The sequence below is a fragment of the Montipora foliosa genome, chromosome 9 (assembly GCF_036669935.1).
Source record: "Montipora foliosa isolate CH-2021 chromosome 9, ASM3666993v2, whole genome shotgun sequence".
Taxonomy (NCBI): domain Eukaryota; kingdom Metazoa; phylum Cnidaria; class Anthozoa; order Scleractinia; family Acroporidae; genus Montipora; species Montipora foliosa.
Genome location: NC_090877.1, coordinates 3,327,457 through 3,344,956, shown reverse-complemented (window position 1 = coordinate 3,344,956; position 17,500 = coordinate 3,327,457). Strand labels below are relative to the sequence as shown.

The 17,500-nt window shown below is 42.0% G+C and overlaps 1 protein-coding gene across 1 annotated transcript in view; it reads right to left on the bottom strand.

Annotated features, from left to right (window-relative positions):
* Positions 1-302: 302 nt before the first annotated feature.
* The window catches only part of LOC137970830 (polycystin-1-like), an 87,570-nt gene continuing 70,372 nt past the window's right edge, over positions 303-17,500 (bottom strand). The window contains exons 20-26 of the mRNA XM_068817412.1: positions 15,479-16,099; positions 13,560-13,784; positions 11,165-11,348; positions 7,391-8,616; positions 6,020-6,191; positions 5,004-5,261; positions 303-4,413 (exon numbers count right to left, since the gene is read on the bottom strand). Coding sequence (XP_068673513.1) covers positions 1,760-4,413; positions 5,004-5,261; positions 6,020-6,191; positions 7,391-8,616; positions 11,165-11,348; positions 13,560-13,784; positions 15,479-16,099 — 5,340 coding nt within the window. The 3' untranslated portion in view covers positions 303-1,759. The remainder of the gene's footprint in view (positions 4,414-5,003; positions 5,262-6,019; positions 6,192-7,390; positions 8,617-11,164; positions 11,349-13,559; positions 13,785-15,478; positions 16,100-17,500) is intronic.

The window sequence follows — 17,500 nt, the reverse complement described above, 5'->3', positions numbered from 1 at the left end:
TTTCGACGTAAAGCCGTCGCAGATCAACGGGCTGCGCAGTACGGATGCGCAGTAATCAAAATCCCAGAACTCGTACTCGAAGTCATACTCGGTTGTTATCGATGCCAGCATTCTTTATTGCTTGATCTACGCCGATTGGGTGTTTCAGAATACACATTCGTCGGGATAGAAAAAGGCATATACCAAAACTACAATGAATTTCGAATGCAAATACGTGCAACTATTCCGCCGCGCATATGTGTTTAACCGGTCCATCATTCGAAGATAGTACCACATGTAAAACTCAACAAAATACTCGAGAAATGCTTTCTTAGTTTTATTATTCTCTTTTGCCTTGATACAAAAGGAGATAAGTAATATAACATCCGACGAAGACATAACGCAAGGAACCGTTTGGGTTCGAACTCTTCAGAATGAATCTCCATCTACTTTATTTAACGTATGTAGTTAGGGAAAGCATCTACGGATTACATGTCGCAATTTTTTTTCGCTAAGTGATGGCTGTTCTTTTACGAGAATAGCTGTCAGTTAACTAAATTTGTAATGCTACAAACGCGAAGAAATAACCATTACCATATTCGTGATGACTATAGCTGTCATCTTTAACACTTTTTACGACGATTTTCTATGTTTTGATTAGCTAATTTACGAAATCAAGTTACGATTTTCAATGTCCGTAGACATACTTGTTGAAAGTGGACTTAAAATTGGTAGAAAGGCCTGTGATAGCGGACTGGCTGATTTCCTGCGTGAGGCTACAAATTTCCAGTCGCACTGAGTTTAGCAAAATACTGACTTTTTGCTCTTCAGGCTCATGGCCACAACTTATTTACCCTTTCTATTCTCAGTTCGTTAAGCAATGACAACGGCAAGGTTAGTATTTCGAATTGACGTTGTGCAATACGGGCGAACTATCTTGTAACTGGATATGTGCGAACAGTTTTAATGTAAAGGTAGAAATGAACGGTTCATTGTTGTATGATCATGTTGTCGTCAAAATCTAAAATTTGGTGATTTGACCTAGTTGTTTAGAGGAGTAAGGCAACGTAATGCAATGAAGCCGGTGTGTCGCACGTGCGCGACGAGTATTTTTCCTTTCAGTCCACCAAGGATAATAGGGACTTTAAGATCTACGACGGCGACGGTCGACGAAAACGTCACCTCAAAATATCACTTGGCTCTCTCTCATAAGTCTTTCGCGATTATTCAGTCTCGTTCACATCCTACAATATGGGTAAAGTATCCTAAAAATAAATTGGTACGAGAGGTTTCAGAGTGAAAACAGAAAATAAAAGATTCTCTGTCAGGATGCTTACGTTGTCGTCAAAATTTGGTGATTTCACGTCGTCGTTATGCAGAGGACCACAAACATACTTGCTAAAATCCGTGCTGCACAGTACATGCAGCACGATTCTTTTTCCTCTTTTAACCAATGATATTGTTTTGTCATGTTGTCGTTGCCGTAGCCGTTTTCGTTGCTTACTCTTGAGCCTGCGCAGTAACACTTCCGCAAGCTCCTTTCCCCTTCCGAACCAAGCCCGAGTTTTCGTATTAACGCTCAGAAGAATTGGGGAAAACGCTCAAGGCCATGGAATTAAAGCGAACACTGAAAAATCTTTTAAAATACAATATAATAAATGTCTAAAAAGTATGCTATATCTTTACGTTTACTAACTACCTTTATAAGTATATCTTGGTTTACAACTCTCAACTGCAATGTTCCTGATTAGCATTCGCTCTCCTCGCTAGTCAAATAGATCTATTTTGGCGTCTCCTTTTCCACGCTTTCCTCTGTTTCACCCGACTTCACCAAAATCTGTTCATCATCGTCTTCCTGAGCTAATTTCATCTTCGTCTTGCGCTTTTTGCCTCTTTTGGTCTTCACATGATCCACATCTCCAAGTTCCAGAATCTCTGCGAACAGCTCGTCCAGACTACCGAGCTCTTTTTCGAGTGTTTCTTCATCTTGTTTCAATGCCATATCTTTCTCAAAGGCGACGTTTTCTTCTCCTGCTGCCGCTTTCTTTTTCTTTTTCTTGTTTGGCTTTTCCTTAGTCTCATCAACTGCTTTCCCCTCGGCAGCTTCTGGATCCTCACCGTCATTTCCTTTCAGCGTCTTTTTCTTTTTCTTCTGTTCTTCGTTTCGATCTCCTATTTCTTCGCCAGTTTCGGCAGACACCATTCCTTTCTTTTTCTTTCCGCCACCACCAACAGCTGATTCATTTTTTTCAATCTCTCCTTCTCCTCTTACCTTCTTCTTTTTCTTCAATTTTACCTCACCAAGGATTGTTTCTTCCTTGTCGTTTATTTCTGAAGAGATGTCTTTCTTGTTTTCTTTTTCATCTCCAGACAAAACGTTTTCTTTTCTTTTCCCTTTCTTTTTAGTCTTCACATTCTCTTCGCTGCTGCCTTTATCCCTTCCTTCTTCGGCCACATCATTTCTCTTTATCAGTTCCTCTTGCAGCCTTTTCTTTTTTATCTTTATATCAGAGCCGTCCTCAGAAACCTCGTTACCCTTTTTGTCATCCACGGGGACCCAAGCTTCTGTTGGCGGGTTCTCTTCTGGAGCTTCTCCTTCGTGACTTTTCTCTGCTTTCCTCTTCTTTTTCTTTCCAACTTCGATCTCCATATCGCTATTATACGTACGCGATTCGGCATCACAAACTGGCGCGTGCCTAGACAGAATACTGTCCAACTCAGCATCGGTGGCACAACGACTTTCTTGATCCCGTCGTACGTCGTCGAGGATTTTCAAAAGCTCAGCTTCTGGCGCAGCTTCTTCAACCACCGTTTCTCTTGGACTCATGATGCCTTCTCTTTGAATGGTAGAATCCGCGTTCTCGTTTTGTTCTTCAGTTGTGATTTCGAGCTCAGCGATCAGAAAAGCTGGGCTCTTCACGCTCACTGCACTCCCAGGACGATCCGTGATTCCGAATGTTGGTGTCATTGTTGTAATACCATCTTCGGCACCAGCCTCGTTTTCCGAACCGCTCTCGTCATTACTCGATTGGTTGTCTTCGGTATCGCTATTGTCAATGTTCTCGCTATCACAGTCGCTTTCGTCAGAGGAATTTTCTCGGCCATTCACTTCTTCAAAAACTAAATCCTCCACCATTCGCTTCTGTTGATAGTGCTTCAATATTTCCTCAAGCTCTTCCTCGGTATACTGACTCAAAAAACGCTCGAACACAGGAATGGAGTCACAAAGTTCGGACTCGTAAAAATCCCAGTCCACCTCCATAAGTAGCCGTATCAGGTTTTTCTTCTTGTCTGTACAACTTTCCGTTTGAAACCACCTTGTCTTTCGCATGTCCTCGAAAGCGATGTTCCTCATAAAATGGATGGCATTGTCGGCGTTGTCAACGATTTTATCAAATTTGACCTCCAGGTCACTCTTAGGCTCTTTGTAAATTGGATGTATGGCATGGCCCATTGACTTGCCTATGTTTTCTTTGAGACGGTGAATCATGAAGTCCATTATCTCGTACTCATTCGATTGTTTTTCCACGTCGCTGCGAACTTCCGTAAAGGCATCGTTGATTATGGATATGAACACGTTGAGGAGAATAAACACCATTGATATCGTGTAAGTGTAGAAGAAGATTTGTGCAATGATGCGATTGGCGTGCTTCATTTCTTGCAAAGTAAACTTGCCCAGAAGAGTGTCCATCAGCGATGCGCAGCTTCGCCAAAATGTTCCAAACCCTGCCATGTACTGACCAAAAACTAGGCTTGCAAGGAGTGCAAACGCCAGAAACGCCACCGAGAACATGAACATGAAAGATACCAACTGGCCAATGCAACGTTTGAGGACCTGCTGTAGCATGGACATTCGACGGTTAAAGCGCAGAAGTCGAAACATCTTTAGAAATGAGAGGAAGACGATGACTCCAATGATGCATTTCAACCACTCGTCCAAGAAAGCCGTGTAGTGGAAGCTGACGAACCCTGTCCTGTCCTCTCGCATAAACTGCAGGGCATCTCCGGTGAACTTCATTCGCGTAAAGTACAAACCCACCGCAGATAACGACAGAAGTGTAAGTACAATTTCAAGGATACTCCATGGATCCCTCAAATGCTCCCTTCCTTTCTTGATGGACATTCTGATCTCTTTGAACACAAAGAAGGCACAGAACAGGAGATACACGATTTCACAGGTTAACACGAAGTACATCTCCCCACCTACGTACCGGAAGAGACGGAGCGTGAGAATGCTTGGGTATGCAGTGAGACTTCCGGTTGGAAGTTGTTCAAACAGAAGTGTCACCACACAAAACAGGTTAATGTTTGCGTTGTAAACAGCAAATTCAGAGAAGATGGCTCGTGTGTAACGATCCAACCAGTTGTTTTCTTCAAGCTCTCGAACTAATTTGAGGGACTCGCTCAAGTCGTTGGGTAACACCTGCACGTAACCTGCAACAAAATCGAACATGCAAACGTCAGAAAACGACCGGTGGCTCAGTTAGCAGAGCATCGGGCATTCGTGCTTGAGGTAGCGGGTTCAAACGCCGGTCGGACCAAAACTCAAGGTCTTAAAAAGTGACGCCTTTGTAATTTCTTCAGCAAATTTTCAAGTCTTCCCGTATAAGGACTATAACCTGTAGGCCCCGTCATGGTCTCACAACCTTTCCTTTAATCAACCGGCAACACTGTGGACGTCAAAAAAACCCACACACTATTCATGAAGAGTATGAGGGGAGACCCCTGGTGTTGTGGTCTGTCCTCCATTCACATGCTTGCGTGGGTTGGGTGGGTGAGATTAAATATGCACTGATAGCGGCTGCCGGAGGTGCCTTTAAATGCTGACGTCCGTTGTCACCCCAGAGAAAGAATTGTGACATGTACGGTATATAAATCCTTTACTATTACCATACTCTTTCTCCTACGCGATAAACGTGAACCGTCTAAAAACTCTTTGTAGTCTCGGAAATTATAGCCCAACAAAAAGGTCTACATTTCAAGAAACTCAAATTAAGATAAGGCTACCAAATCTACGAAGTTACCTCCTGCGCTGTAGGTCGCCTTGTAACCCCAGTACGGATAAGTCTTTAGTTCCTCCGCCGTTTGAAAATCCCAAGGGCCTTTCTCAGTTGGTTCGACTGTGGTTGTGGGGGTAGGGGTAGAGGAGGCATTATCGTGCGGTTCTTGCCGTTTAGGCTTCCATCCAGGTAAGAAAGAATTCTGGTCCTGTTCCGCGATACTGTAGAAATCGTTGCATTCTTTGATGAAATATAGGAACAGGCGCTTGTAAGTGCAGGTATCTGTCAAAATAAGAGACAGTTTGATCGAGATCAAGCGACAGTTCAGAGAATCAAAATGAATACTTCCGATCACCAGGCCCGAATGTTTTAGTTTCGACCTACCAAAGTCGCCCCGATTTTCCAAAAAAAAGAATGGGATTGCTCTTTTTGAAAAAAAAAAAAAAAAGGGAAAAAATTCAGCCAGGAGAGATAAATATTACTGGTAAACTCTCAAAGGCTATGTCCCCTTTGACGCTCCCCTAGGAGTAACAGTACTAGATTTTACTAGGACGGGGACAATGATCCCCGGGGGACGTATTACGAAAAAGCAGTTTGAATTTGTTTCGAAGTGAGAGGTCGCGGAAGTCAATAGGACTTTCGGTGACCTTATTCTTGGTTTGCACTCACGTGACTAGCGGCCATGTTTTCCCAGCGAAACAAAACAAGCTAAACGCTCCTGGAGGTTAATTTGGATAATCAACGTGGCCGAAAAGTTAAGTCTTCTCTGGCGACGCAAACATAAGAATAAGTCTAAGAAGGTTATGCGCCAGTGAGGCAAGCAACGGCAAATTAAAAGAACAAGATCAAACACGCGCAGAGTGCGTGTGGCCATTTCCTTTCGCAACAACACGATGGACGAATTGGAAAACAAAAGATTGAAGGAATTAACTAGACAAATCGACTCGACAGGGATTTTGCAGTATATTTGGAAACGGACTAAGCTAAACGTCTGTCCTCTTCAAACGAATAAAATTTTCGAAACCAAAACAAAACGGTACCTTTCTTGATCCTAAGTTGCCTCAGACGAGCCACACTCAAGACCCAGGCAGTAGGAACGTCGGCAACGAATCCTTTGTCATAGGCTGTTAAGTTGTCGTAGTACAATTGAGGCATCAAAGAAGGTATGAACGTCTCGTTCAGCCATTTCCAGTAGTGGTGTATTTCGTGCACCTTGAAAATGAAAAACATATCCGTGTTTTTATACAACTCAGCTATAACACGAGCAGGTACAAAACAAAAGTCACAAGTCACAGGTCATTGTTTTACCAATACAGGAACAACCCTAACCGTTTACCAATGCTAACCTAAGGCCTAAAAACTTTTGTTTAGACCTAATTAGGTGTAAGGACAGCTTTAATGAATGTTTAGGATTCTTTCTCTACTGGTAAAACAATGACCTGTGACTTGTGACCTGTGTTTTGTACATGCTGCTATAAAACGGCTCCCACGAGTCAAGGCTATTTGATATTATTAAAAACTGGATCATTGGATAATGCAATTCGAGAGTTTTGATTGGCTAAGCCATCATGGGTTATGAGCCATTATACCATGATCTACAAACACGGCAAGCATATGCGTGATTTTCTGGGCCTTTTTACTTTTATTGTAATCTAGTTTTCTATATTTTGGGGGCGTTTTTAATAAAACAATTATTTGTTACGAGTTCGAATGTTTTGAGGAAAGGTAGTTTACAAAGTAAACTGAACGTAGGGTTGTCGGAACAACAACAAGAAGATTTATTCCAGAATGAACGTAGTTTCCACGGAGTAAAACTATGAACAACACGTATTCGACAAACTTACTTACTTACTTACTTACTTACTTACTTACTTACTTACTTACTTACTTACTTACTTACTTACTTACTTACTTACTTACTTACTTACTTACTTACTTACTTACTTACTTACTTACTTACTTCTTATGTCGCAGTTTTCAACTCTCACATACTCTTGTATCGCCCGTTTCAGTTTGCCCCTTCTGGAATGTTTGAGGTTGTTTACTTTCACCGGTCTGACCGGTGGTGCTCAAGTCTCCCTTCCCATTTGACCTAATTGTTGTACCAGTTATCTCAGGATCACAACAAATTCGCATGAATCACTCTGATTGACGCGCAATTTTATGCAAACGCATTGCAGATTGGGTCGGGTTCCGAAATTGAAATCTAGGATCTGGAATCTAGAATCAGGAATTGAAATTTGTATGTTGGCCCGACCGGGATATACACCTCCAGTCTTCAACCAACTGAACTAAGTTGTGGATTACAGATAAAGAGGAAGCACTCGATTCATGTTAATTCATACGCCCATCAACCGCTCCGCTGCCGTATATGTAAGGTTTATGATAAAACTGACAGGTCTTAAGCATACCTTTCCGTATGTTAGGTTCCCACTGTAGGCAGCTTTTTCAAAGATGTTGCTCATGTATCTCGTCACCTTAGACGTTGTTAGATCTCTGTTTCCGTAGCTTATGGTGAGAAGTACCAACAGAAATATGACATACCAGATTACTTCCCTAATAATGGATTTCATTTGCTTTTCCTTCATTCGCAGTTTGCGTGCAATCTCCAACTTCGCCTCATTGGGGGGTTTGTCGTTGATCAGCTGTTTCAGTTCCTGTTGGGTTTCAAGATCCAGATCTTCTGTGGTCTTATGCAACCATTCCTCGTCGTTCGCGAGGGCGTTCGCGTCCGTCAAAGAATCCTGTTCGGCCTTATTGGGGTCTTTGACGAGGACCGCAAAGAAGGTAGCCAACGCAAAGACTTTGATAGGTTGGTTGAGAAGCACGTCTTGCAGGAATGATATAGACATTGACATGAGCCACTGGGCAGACTTTTCAGGTCCGAACTCCATTCCGTACATAACGACAAATGATGCTGAGGCACAGGTAGCAACGAAGGCAAGACCGTACGCTATGTAAACAAACCAATGAGGGAGGCCAGGTTGCTTTGAAGTCACGGGTTTTTTCTCATCTTCGGCTGCCTCAATATCAACGTCATCTGCACGCGTGCCTTGTGGCTTTGCTGTGTATCGATTTGCCTTCGGTCTTGCTTTGCGGAAGATAGTGACAATGATTAGATTGACTGGAAACACTACCACGCTACTCACTATACCGATCGAAACTTGGCGAATGGAAAAGCTGAAACCCATTATCCTGATAGCGTTCTGGGGCGTTTGGTTCTCTCCTACCTTGTAATACATCGCGTTTGAAACCATTGTGCACATGAGAACCGACAAACAGCAAGTCAGCCGCTGAACACGCGTAAAAGTACTTCTTGGTGGGCGAGCAACAACAGAAAACCAGATATGCCCGTCGGTGAGGTTTTTTCTGACCTCGGACGCGAAAAGGACGTTGAACTTCGTCAGCTCTTTCTTGGAGGCCGGATAAAGGATCCTTTCGACTTTACCATCGCTTTCATCGACAGCGAGCCAGTCATCGCACACGAACCACCAACGCTGGTCTGTCTGAATGTCTTGGATCATTACACGAAGGAGATTCCAGGAAGGATAGTTTCCGCTGTTGTTGTGCCATATTCGAATGTGTTTCAGGCTGCCGAGAGACTGGGGCACAGTCAGTAGGAAAGGATCAACGGAGCCTACAAAGAAAGAAAATTGGAATTTGATTACGATGTTCTTTGACAATGCCTCGGTTTTTAAGTTCAGCGTATCCAGCAGCAGAAATATCATTCTTGTCCGGAGAGAACCTGTTCTCCACACTGACCTTAGGCCCTTTTCTCGAAAGTCCCGAAACTTTACGAGCCATTCTCGGGAGTCACAATTTCCTCTGTATCTCAAGAACGGAGTGGATTTGAGTCGTCAAACTTTACAGTCAGTTTGCCTTTTGTTACCTTGAAAACATGTTAAAAGATTGGCGTTCCTGAACAAGCGGTTGGGTAGCAGGTTTACAAATGGCTTTTTGGGCCCAAAAATTTTTCTGGACTTTCGAAAAATGGGCCCCTGCTGCCCATGGTAGAGAAATCAAAGTATTAATTGTTGCAAATTACTTGTGAACGGGACACTTACTTCCTTGGTTTTACTTACTACAAGAAAACATTAGGTAAGACGGCGGCTCAAAACATTAATAGGGAGCTGATCAGAAGCAACGACAACGGCGACGGCAACGAAAACGTCATCTCAAAGTATAAATTCGAGTCATTTTAATCGCCTCGTGACTATTTCAACCTTTTTAATATGACAAGGGTGTGGTAGTCCCTCAAAAATGACACTCGTCTGAACGGCACTTAAGGTAATTCCTTAGTATTGCATTGCGCATCCCTACTGCGCACGATTTTTGCGTCATTAGCGCACACATGAGCACGTGCGCAAACAAAACGTAAGAGATTTCGCTCAAACTAAACCCGATAGCGAAATAACTGCTCCTTTTCTCTCAAACGAGCACGGTGACCCCCGATTCTTTTTTCAGGTATTTGCCAAGAACAGTCTAATTAAGAACATATTTGAAGAAGAAAAAAAGTTTGATAGTAGAACATGAATTTTTTTTGGAAAACAGTTCCGTACTGGGTGTATTTTACCCAAGGCGAGGACTTCAAGCTAACCACGGAACTGTCCCAAAAAGTGCACTATTCCCACAACCAGGGAATCAAAGACGGCGTCTTTGAAGTAACCAAGACTTAATTCTGTACGAAGGTAATTCGAATTTTTAACGCAAAAACATTAAAAAATACCCCATTTTAAGAGCCTGCTGACGCGTAAACAAGCACGGTGATCCCATTTTTTTTATTGCAATTTTTAATGTTCATATCATGGATGTTAATTATGCCAAGTTTCCAAAAAAGTTTGATAGTAGAACAATTCAAAGAAATTACCTTAATTTAGGGGAGAAAATAAAAATTTATCCTCATGATCAAGTGCTGACGTTCTTGATGACACCTCAAATTTGGCTATTTCACGTTGCTGTTTGGCTGACGAAAGCAAAGGAATGGACAACAGCGAAAAACGCACGTGCAGGGCGTGCAAAGCTATTGTCTTTGCCTACTAAATTTGTGACGTTCTTGTTGCCGTCGCCGTTGTCGTTGCTTAAGCTCCCCGGCCGCAAAAACGTCCTTTAATAGTGCTAGTTTATGATTCTTACAGTGTTTCGTGATTATTTCAGTTTGTTCAACTTCCACAAATTATCCAAACTATCCAAGAACTGAATAGGCCTTATTGACGATGGCCGCTATGTTGGTTTTCAAATTGTCATGCAAATTAGCCATGTGTTATGCTGGGGGGGCAAACATTGGAAAAACAGCAAATTGCGGAAAATCGGCTAGTCAAAATATTGAAATAACATTGCTAAAAGTTCATTTTAGTATTTAGAATTAAGTACCTTTTATAATAATTTTATATCTTTTGATTGCCTTTGACATTTTGACTTTGTACTTCGCTATCTGCTCATTTTTCGATAAAAAAAACGCCGAAGTAACTTCTGTAATGATTGTATATTACCGCTTAGGTGATAAACATTCCATGAACGTGAAGCAAATCATCTGTGTGGCTGAGATGTTCGTTATAACCTCTCGAACTTGTGTTGTTTTCCCCCTCAGAAGTGTGTAGCTAATTTGCATGATAATAGCAAATCCAACATGGCGGCCATCGTGAATAAGGTCTATTGGAAGGAACAGTGTTGAAGCTAAGAACGAAAATTAAAGATTTGCCCTTGTGCACTCACGTCGACCTTGGAAGTTGAGATTTGGTCATCTCAAGTTGCAGATTGGCAGAAAATGGGAAAGAAATGTACAAATTTCGAAGCGCACGTTCACAGCCATTGTTTTGCTTATTGATGTCCATTGTTTGATGGCGTTCTCGCTCAGGTTGCCGTCCTAGATCTTAAGGTCCCTATTATTGGCTAAAAGACGGAACATACTCTTGCTGCACGTATTTTTGTACATTTCTCTCCCTTACTGAGAAAAAAAAAACAGATTTAAGGTTGTAACGAGAACCTATGCACACAACAGTGAATCTTTGATTCTCTCTTTTTAATTCAAATCCATCTATACCTATCCAGTTATAGGATAAATTGCGCCCATATTGTACAATGTAAACACGATGGATTAAACCTAATATTTTTAAGTGATGTTTTCGTCGCTGTAACCGTCGTCGGTCCTAAACTCCCTATTTATTCATCTCAACGAAACAACCCACCTGTTTTGAAGTTTTTCCTGTTGTTATCCTTCAAAACCCTTGGCTCACTGTCTCCGAGACCTCCAGTAAGAACGATCGAAACTTCAGCACTTGTGCCGCCTCCTCGCGCAAATCCCGTGTGAACATGTATTTCATAGCAATACGTATCTCTTGAGTCGTTGTCAGGAAGTAGGCTTACTCCAGTCTGCAAAAAAACTCGCTTGTGAGTAGCCTGTCAGTTTACGTGGGCTACACTCTGGACTTTGACGTCAGTCCATGTCACCCAAAACAATCCTCACTCACCCGGACGATCGTACTTATTCTTCACTCCAGACTATTTTGCGATATTTCACGCGAGAGTGCTACACGAACAGAGATTCGTGCCAGACATATCGGGCTCAGTCCTGATTGGAACCAAACTGTCTCTTGCTTGCCACAACTGACATGATCTTGAGACTGGTCTGTATTATAGGCGAATCTTTGCTGACTTCATTTTTTTACATTTTGTCTCATCAACATACGAGTTTGCTGACCTCAGGGATCGTGCTATTTACAAATTGACTTGAAAAGGTAAAAGAACGTGTAAAACTTAGCTTTAATAACGAGCGAGTTATTAGCCACCAAAAACTAAGAAAATCGTAGGTGGCAAAAGCGCTAATGAGTCCATACATTCTTTGTCAAATTTAAAAATTTCAAAGCGCCATTACTCAGAGATTATCTGATAAATTGCGCCTAAAGCTTCAGAGATAGCTCATAGAGCAATTTTCAATTGAGTGTCGAAAAAAATTAGCGAATTGCTTTGGTTTTGCATTACTTCACTCAGTGATTGGTTCAAAGTTCTCGCGCCACTTTTTCAACCAATAAAAAGTGAAACCAGAACCAATCGTTGAGGAGCAGTTGTGGCTCAGTTGGCTAGTGCGCGGCCTTCGGAGCGAGAGGCCCCCGGTTCGATCCTCGGTGACTTAAACGTCTGTTTCGACTTTCCTCTGATCCGTGTAGCTATGGCTTTAAATACCCGTAAAACGGAGCACTGACAGAGGGAGCATGTAACTTGCAACTCTCTTCATTGGAACAAACCTGAGGATTTAACGAAACCCACCAATAGACCAATTTCGATATATTAAAATTCAGTCCAAAACAAAAGACATCACCTCGAGGCTCTGGGGAATAAATATAAGGATTTGTATGAGTTTATTCCTTAGAGCCTCGAGATGATGTCTTTTGTTTAGTACTGAATTTTAATATGTCGAAAGTGGTCTATTTTATGCCCAAATATGGATAAAAATAAGATCAAATTAATTAAGCTGCACGCGCGAGAAAATGCACTATCTACGTTACATCCAAATAAACGACAGTTAAACTCTTCAAGGTCAAGAGCTGGTCGGCGGGGTCATCAAAAATGCATGCTCCTGACACGTTCAAACATTGTTGATCCAACAAATGTTTCATAACAATGTTCGAACGTGCAGCCGGCGCTTTAAAGTCCCCAGTGAAATCAGCACAGCATGGTTAGCTTTATAAAACAGAGCAAGCACCACAATTAATACGCTGATGCATCTCTACGGACCGCGAATCATTTGAGACAAGAGAAAATAAATGGGGAAGAGAAGTCATCTCCCATAACACCCTTGGCCATAGGTAATATGTGTCAAGTTATTGCTAGATCGACTCCCACGCTGTACATACAGCTGTTTCGAAAGGGGTTGTCCAAAAGAAGCATAAAAGCCTACGCGACAATGCCGAAAGGCATTATGGTAAACTGTCAGTTTGAGTCAACCAAAACTGACATTGAGATAGAGAGTTTCAAAATTCCGTCAAATTATCCAGGCCATGAATTAGTAACAAAGGGTTAGAATTCGCAGAGAAAGCAAGATTCTGACGACTTTAACCCTTCCTTACTTTATGTGATGTTTCGCAGAAAAAGTTTGAGAAATGTACCAAAAATCGTGGTGCACGTGCAGAACCATCATTTTTGCTAATGAACCCTTTTGTTTTTGGACGTGTTTTGGCAGTGATGGCGGAAGAGACCTTGAACACAAGTCTGTGCGTACTGCCACTTCATTAACGCTTATCGTCGCCATAGTAGGTCGTCACTGCACTGCACGAACGCTTTTACGCTTCTTTTGGACAACCTTTCTTGAAACAGCTGTATCCCAAGGGGATTAAGCAACAACCACTCATGTGTTCTGTGTGGATAGCCCACGCTAAGAGAACACATTCCTGCCATACGATTGGCTGTTGCCTAATCCCCTTCGGATATGTACAGCGTGGGAGTCGATCTAAAACATTACCCAATGTATGGGGAATGCCCTCTCTTCCCTCCAAATTTTCTCTTGTTTGAGAGTAGTGCTGTATGTCGTTGCTATGAACGTGTGCGAGACGTAAACAACCTTTAACCCTTACATGGAAACATTACCTTTAAAGCATCATTTCTGTCAGCTCTTCGAGCGGGAATCAAGCAGATGATGTAGACACCAAGAATCACGCAGGCCGTGATAAGCGCAAGCGGACTTTTTAGTAGTTTGTCAAAGCTCAAACCCTTGAAGTTGATCTTGTTCGGTGGGACAAAAAAATTGCTCCCGAATGTTGTCAAGTGGTTGGTTAAGCATTCTATCACGGTCCGGTTTGTTTTTAGACCCACCTGCCACGAGAGAAAAAACACCGAAACGGTTAAAGATGGTTTAATATATCTCTCAGATAAGGCGCGTGTTATGATTGGCTAACTTAGCGGGCCGTATTCTACAGTACCGCCCGCTGTTTCGCCCCCTATATTGGAAATTTTTATGCAAAACTTTCTAGCAATTTTTCATTTTGTTTGTGTGAAAATGAACTTGTGAAATTGTTTAAATCTTCCAAGCAGCTATTTCAAAAGCCAATAAGATCTATTCGTTTTTCAGTTTTTTACGAATGCCAATCATTTGAGGCAGTTGAACGTTCCTCCTTACTTTAACTAGTTTCCTTCTGCCTTAATACCTTAGAGATATAGTTAATACCTCACCAATCTCGTTTTGTCGGTCCGTAAAGTAAGTTACGGATCCTCGTTTCTTCCTGTTGATCTATGACCTGCGCGCTTCGCGCTTGTATTCATTTAGGACGCAATTCTATTGGGTCAGCGACCCATAACAATAAACATGCAATTCCGATACTTAATAAGCATGGACCAACAGACCAAGATATTTGCAGACAAATATCGGGTCGCACGGTTGGCGCACACGTGACCAATCTAAATCCCAAGGGTTTTATCCACTTATGGTTGGTTGGAAAGGTCTGGTTTCGCAGGAAAGTCAATCTTAAAATATCGCGGCATGTAAAATACATACCTACATACATACTTTATTTGTTATGTAAGTCGATAAAAAAGGCAGCTAAATAGCTGATGTGGAAGTTGATCTGCGTGACACAAATAGATTAAGAAGTTGTATGTTACTGGTCGTAGTCTTCTGATTGTGTCGGGGACCAGTTCACTTTGACGGGGCTAGGGCACAGAGTTGCACTTTAACTGGTATGACAGATCGGAGCGAACTATCGTTCCCCGTGTGAACGAATTAGTGTTCCCTTTGTCTCGAGCAGACGTCAATTGCCCGAAACGGAAAATACCATAATAGTCTTAGTTTGTCTACCCAAATTTTAAATAAGCATTGTTTCCAGTTTCTCTTGGGACTTACAATGGTCCCAAGGGCAAACAAAAACAATGCTTATTCAAAATTTGGGTAGACAAACTAAGACTATTAAGGTATTTTCCGTTTCGGGCAATATCATTCGAATCTCTCTGATTGCCGCGAAATTTACATGAAAGCGCGTTGGCTTGTGTCGTGTCTGGGCAACCGGAAAGTTCTGTTCCATTGGGCACATGGAATTCTCGAAATTTCAAACGGAAATTGAAGGGTCATGATTTCGAGCCCGGTGTAAACAGAGGATTGCCATCCCCCCGATGCAAATCTACCAGCCCCCCCATCCTTAGTAGGGAGTCCTGTGTGATTCATTGTCCTATGGCTCTGCGGTCCTCTCATGGGCGTAGCCAGGGTTTTTCAAAGGGGGGGGTCACACTGTGTCAAACAGAGGGTACTCGCGTTTTCGCAACCTGAATATTGTAGGTTGTTTGAGTAAAAACACGGCTTACTAACGGGGGATCACGGGCACCCCAGGACCTCCCCTCCTGGCTACGCCCTTGCCTCTGGTTCTTCCACTCTTGCACAGATATAGAACCTTTCTATTGGTGAAACAGAACGAACTTGTCACACGATCAGCCACGATAGCTAATGATCTTGCCACATTTCAGGGCTGTCTAACGCACAAACACGTTCGTTTTCACTATTGTTAATTATTTTTTCTCACCTTTGTTCCCTCTGTGGACCAGACCTCCCTGTCAACGTCGTAGTACAAACACATTGAGGTATAGACTGAAAAGGTATAGGGTATGGTGTCGTCGGAAGGTATTTTAGCTTTTTCCTCCTCTGATAGCGAGTCGTTTCGCACATATCGTAGCAACACGTAGTACGTTCCGGCTGCTGTCCAATTTAGCGCATCATTGGACAGAAAGAGTTCGCACCCTGACGGGTCCAAAGAAGTAGATGACTGCACACTTTGGCGAGATCCAAGTTGAAGCCTGCCATTAAAGTCATAAACTCCCTCGAGCGGCTTCGGTTCACCTCCTTTTCTTACGTACAGCTCTAAATCGACGCTCACCTCCCATTCTGCTCGAATGTGCACAGTAGATGCATTCTGCTCTATTGTAAAGGAGTGTACCTGGTACGTCTTTGAATTGACTCCACCCTCCGTATTGCGGCGCTCTTTGTCATTTCGGGGAATAATAATGCTGATTTCCGACGTAAGGTTTTTGATGTTCAACTCTGAATGATTCCCGTCGGAGAAGGATAAACTTACTGCAAGGCTCTTCACAGAATTTCCCTTTTCTTGATCTTGGCTGGCAAAAAGGCTTGTGTTAGATACCATGCTCTGAAAGGATAATAATAATAATAATAATAATAATAATAATAATAATAATAATAATAATAATAACAACAACGGATTTAGTACAAGAGCACTAATTGGGGACACTAACGAAATTAATTCAAATTAAATCAAATAGTGGTTTTTGTGGAGAGGGGAAACCCAGAGTACCCGGAGAAAAACCTATCGGAGCAGAGAAGAGAACCAACAAACTCAACCTACATACCACGATTGCTTATTCCATCTGCACGTTAGCTGTTCCCAGTTAGTTACAAAAGCAGTGACACTTTGACAATGAAATAAAGTTCATAGCGTAGTTGATTTCCGCGAATCCTTGTCTACTTACTCAGTGTTGACTTTCCGAAAAAAAGCCTACATTAGTCTTTTGGATCGAATTCGAAGAGTTTAACGAGGTCTTTTGATCAAAAAATGTGTTAACCTTTGTTTGATGATGTCGGCTGAATATGCCTGTACTTTCATCGATAATAAGCAATTATTCACGAAAGTGTAAACGTATTTAACAATTATTCCATGAGCGCGCTTTGGATATGCGATGGTAAATAGCCAACGAGGTGCGAAGCGACGAGCTGGCTATAACCAGTCTCATATCCAAAGAGTGCGAATGGACTGATAGTTCTAATTACATTTTAATTAAATTCTGAACTGTTTTGCTTCCATAACGACAGGATGTTGTCTCAGTTTTTGAAAATGGACAGACGCAATCAGTTTCCAGATAAGGTCATTACGGTATATGAGCTGATAACCGAGATGGGGTGAGCCAATCAGAAAGCTAGAAATGCAATATCCGAGGTCGGAAATTTGATGATAGAGCGACTTTCGTATGACCTTGAAAAAGTGTTCGCAATTTGTTTCACGGACCAACGTTTGCCAAGATCAAAACAAACCTCCTTATTCCCGCCAAGGACATGTTTGGATACTTGAAAATTTCGCTTCCCTTTACAAATTTTTAAAGGGGGTGGTTCTTAACTACCAAACCTTTGCTGTGGACCCCTTCAAATAGTCATTTCTCGAATTCCTTTAACTCTACAATTATCCTTTTTGCAAAGTGTGTGCTATTTATTATTCCTTTGTCTGGTTTGACTCACGTGACCAAAACAGAACATGCCTAAAAACTAAGCGACTTAACTACCGGGGTGTTTTTCACAAATTTTGAACGAAACATTTTCAGAACACTCTAAGAAATCTGTAGCATGGGTTTTAAAAGAAATTATTTCTCAAAAAAATCATGACGTCATAAGGTCCTCCTTAGATACGCTTTTCAAAACATCAGTTCCATTTTTTTGTCCAAATAGAAATTCCATGCTACACTTTACGAAAAATAATGGGGTGGTTCCCATCCGGTGACCGCCTCTTCCTTTCGTTTCCTGACAGCTTTTACCTCTATTT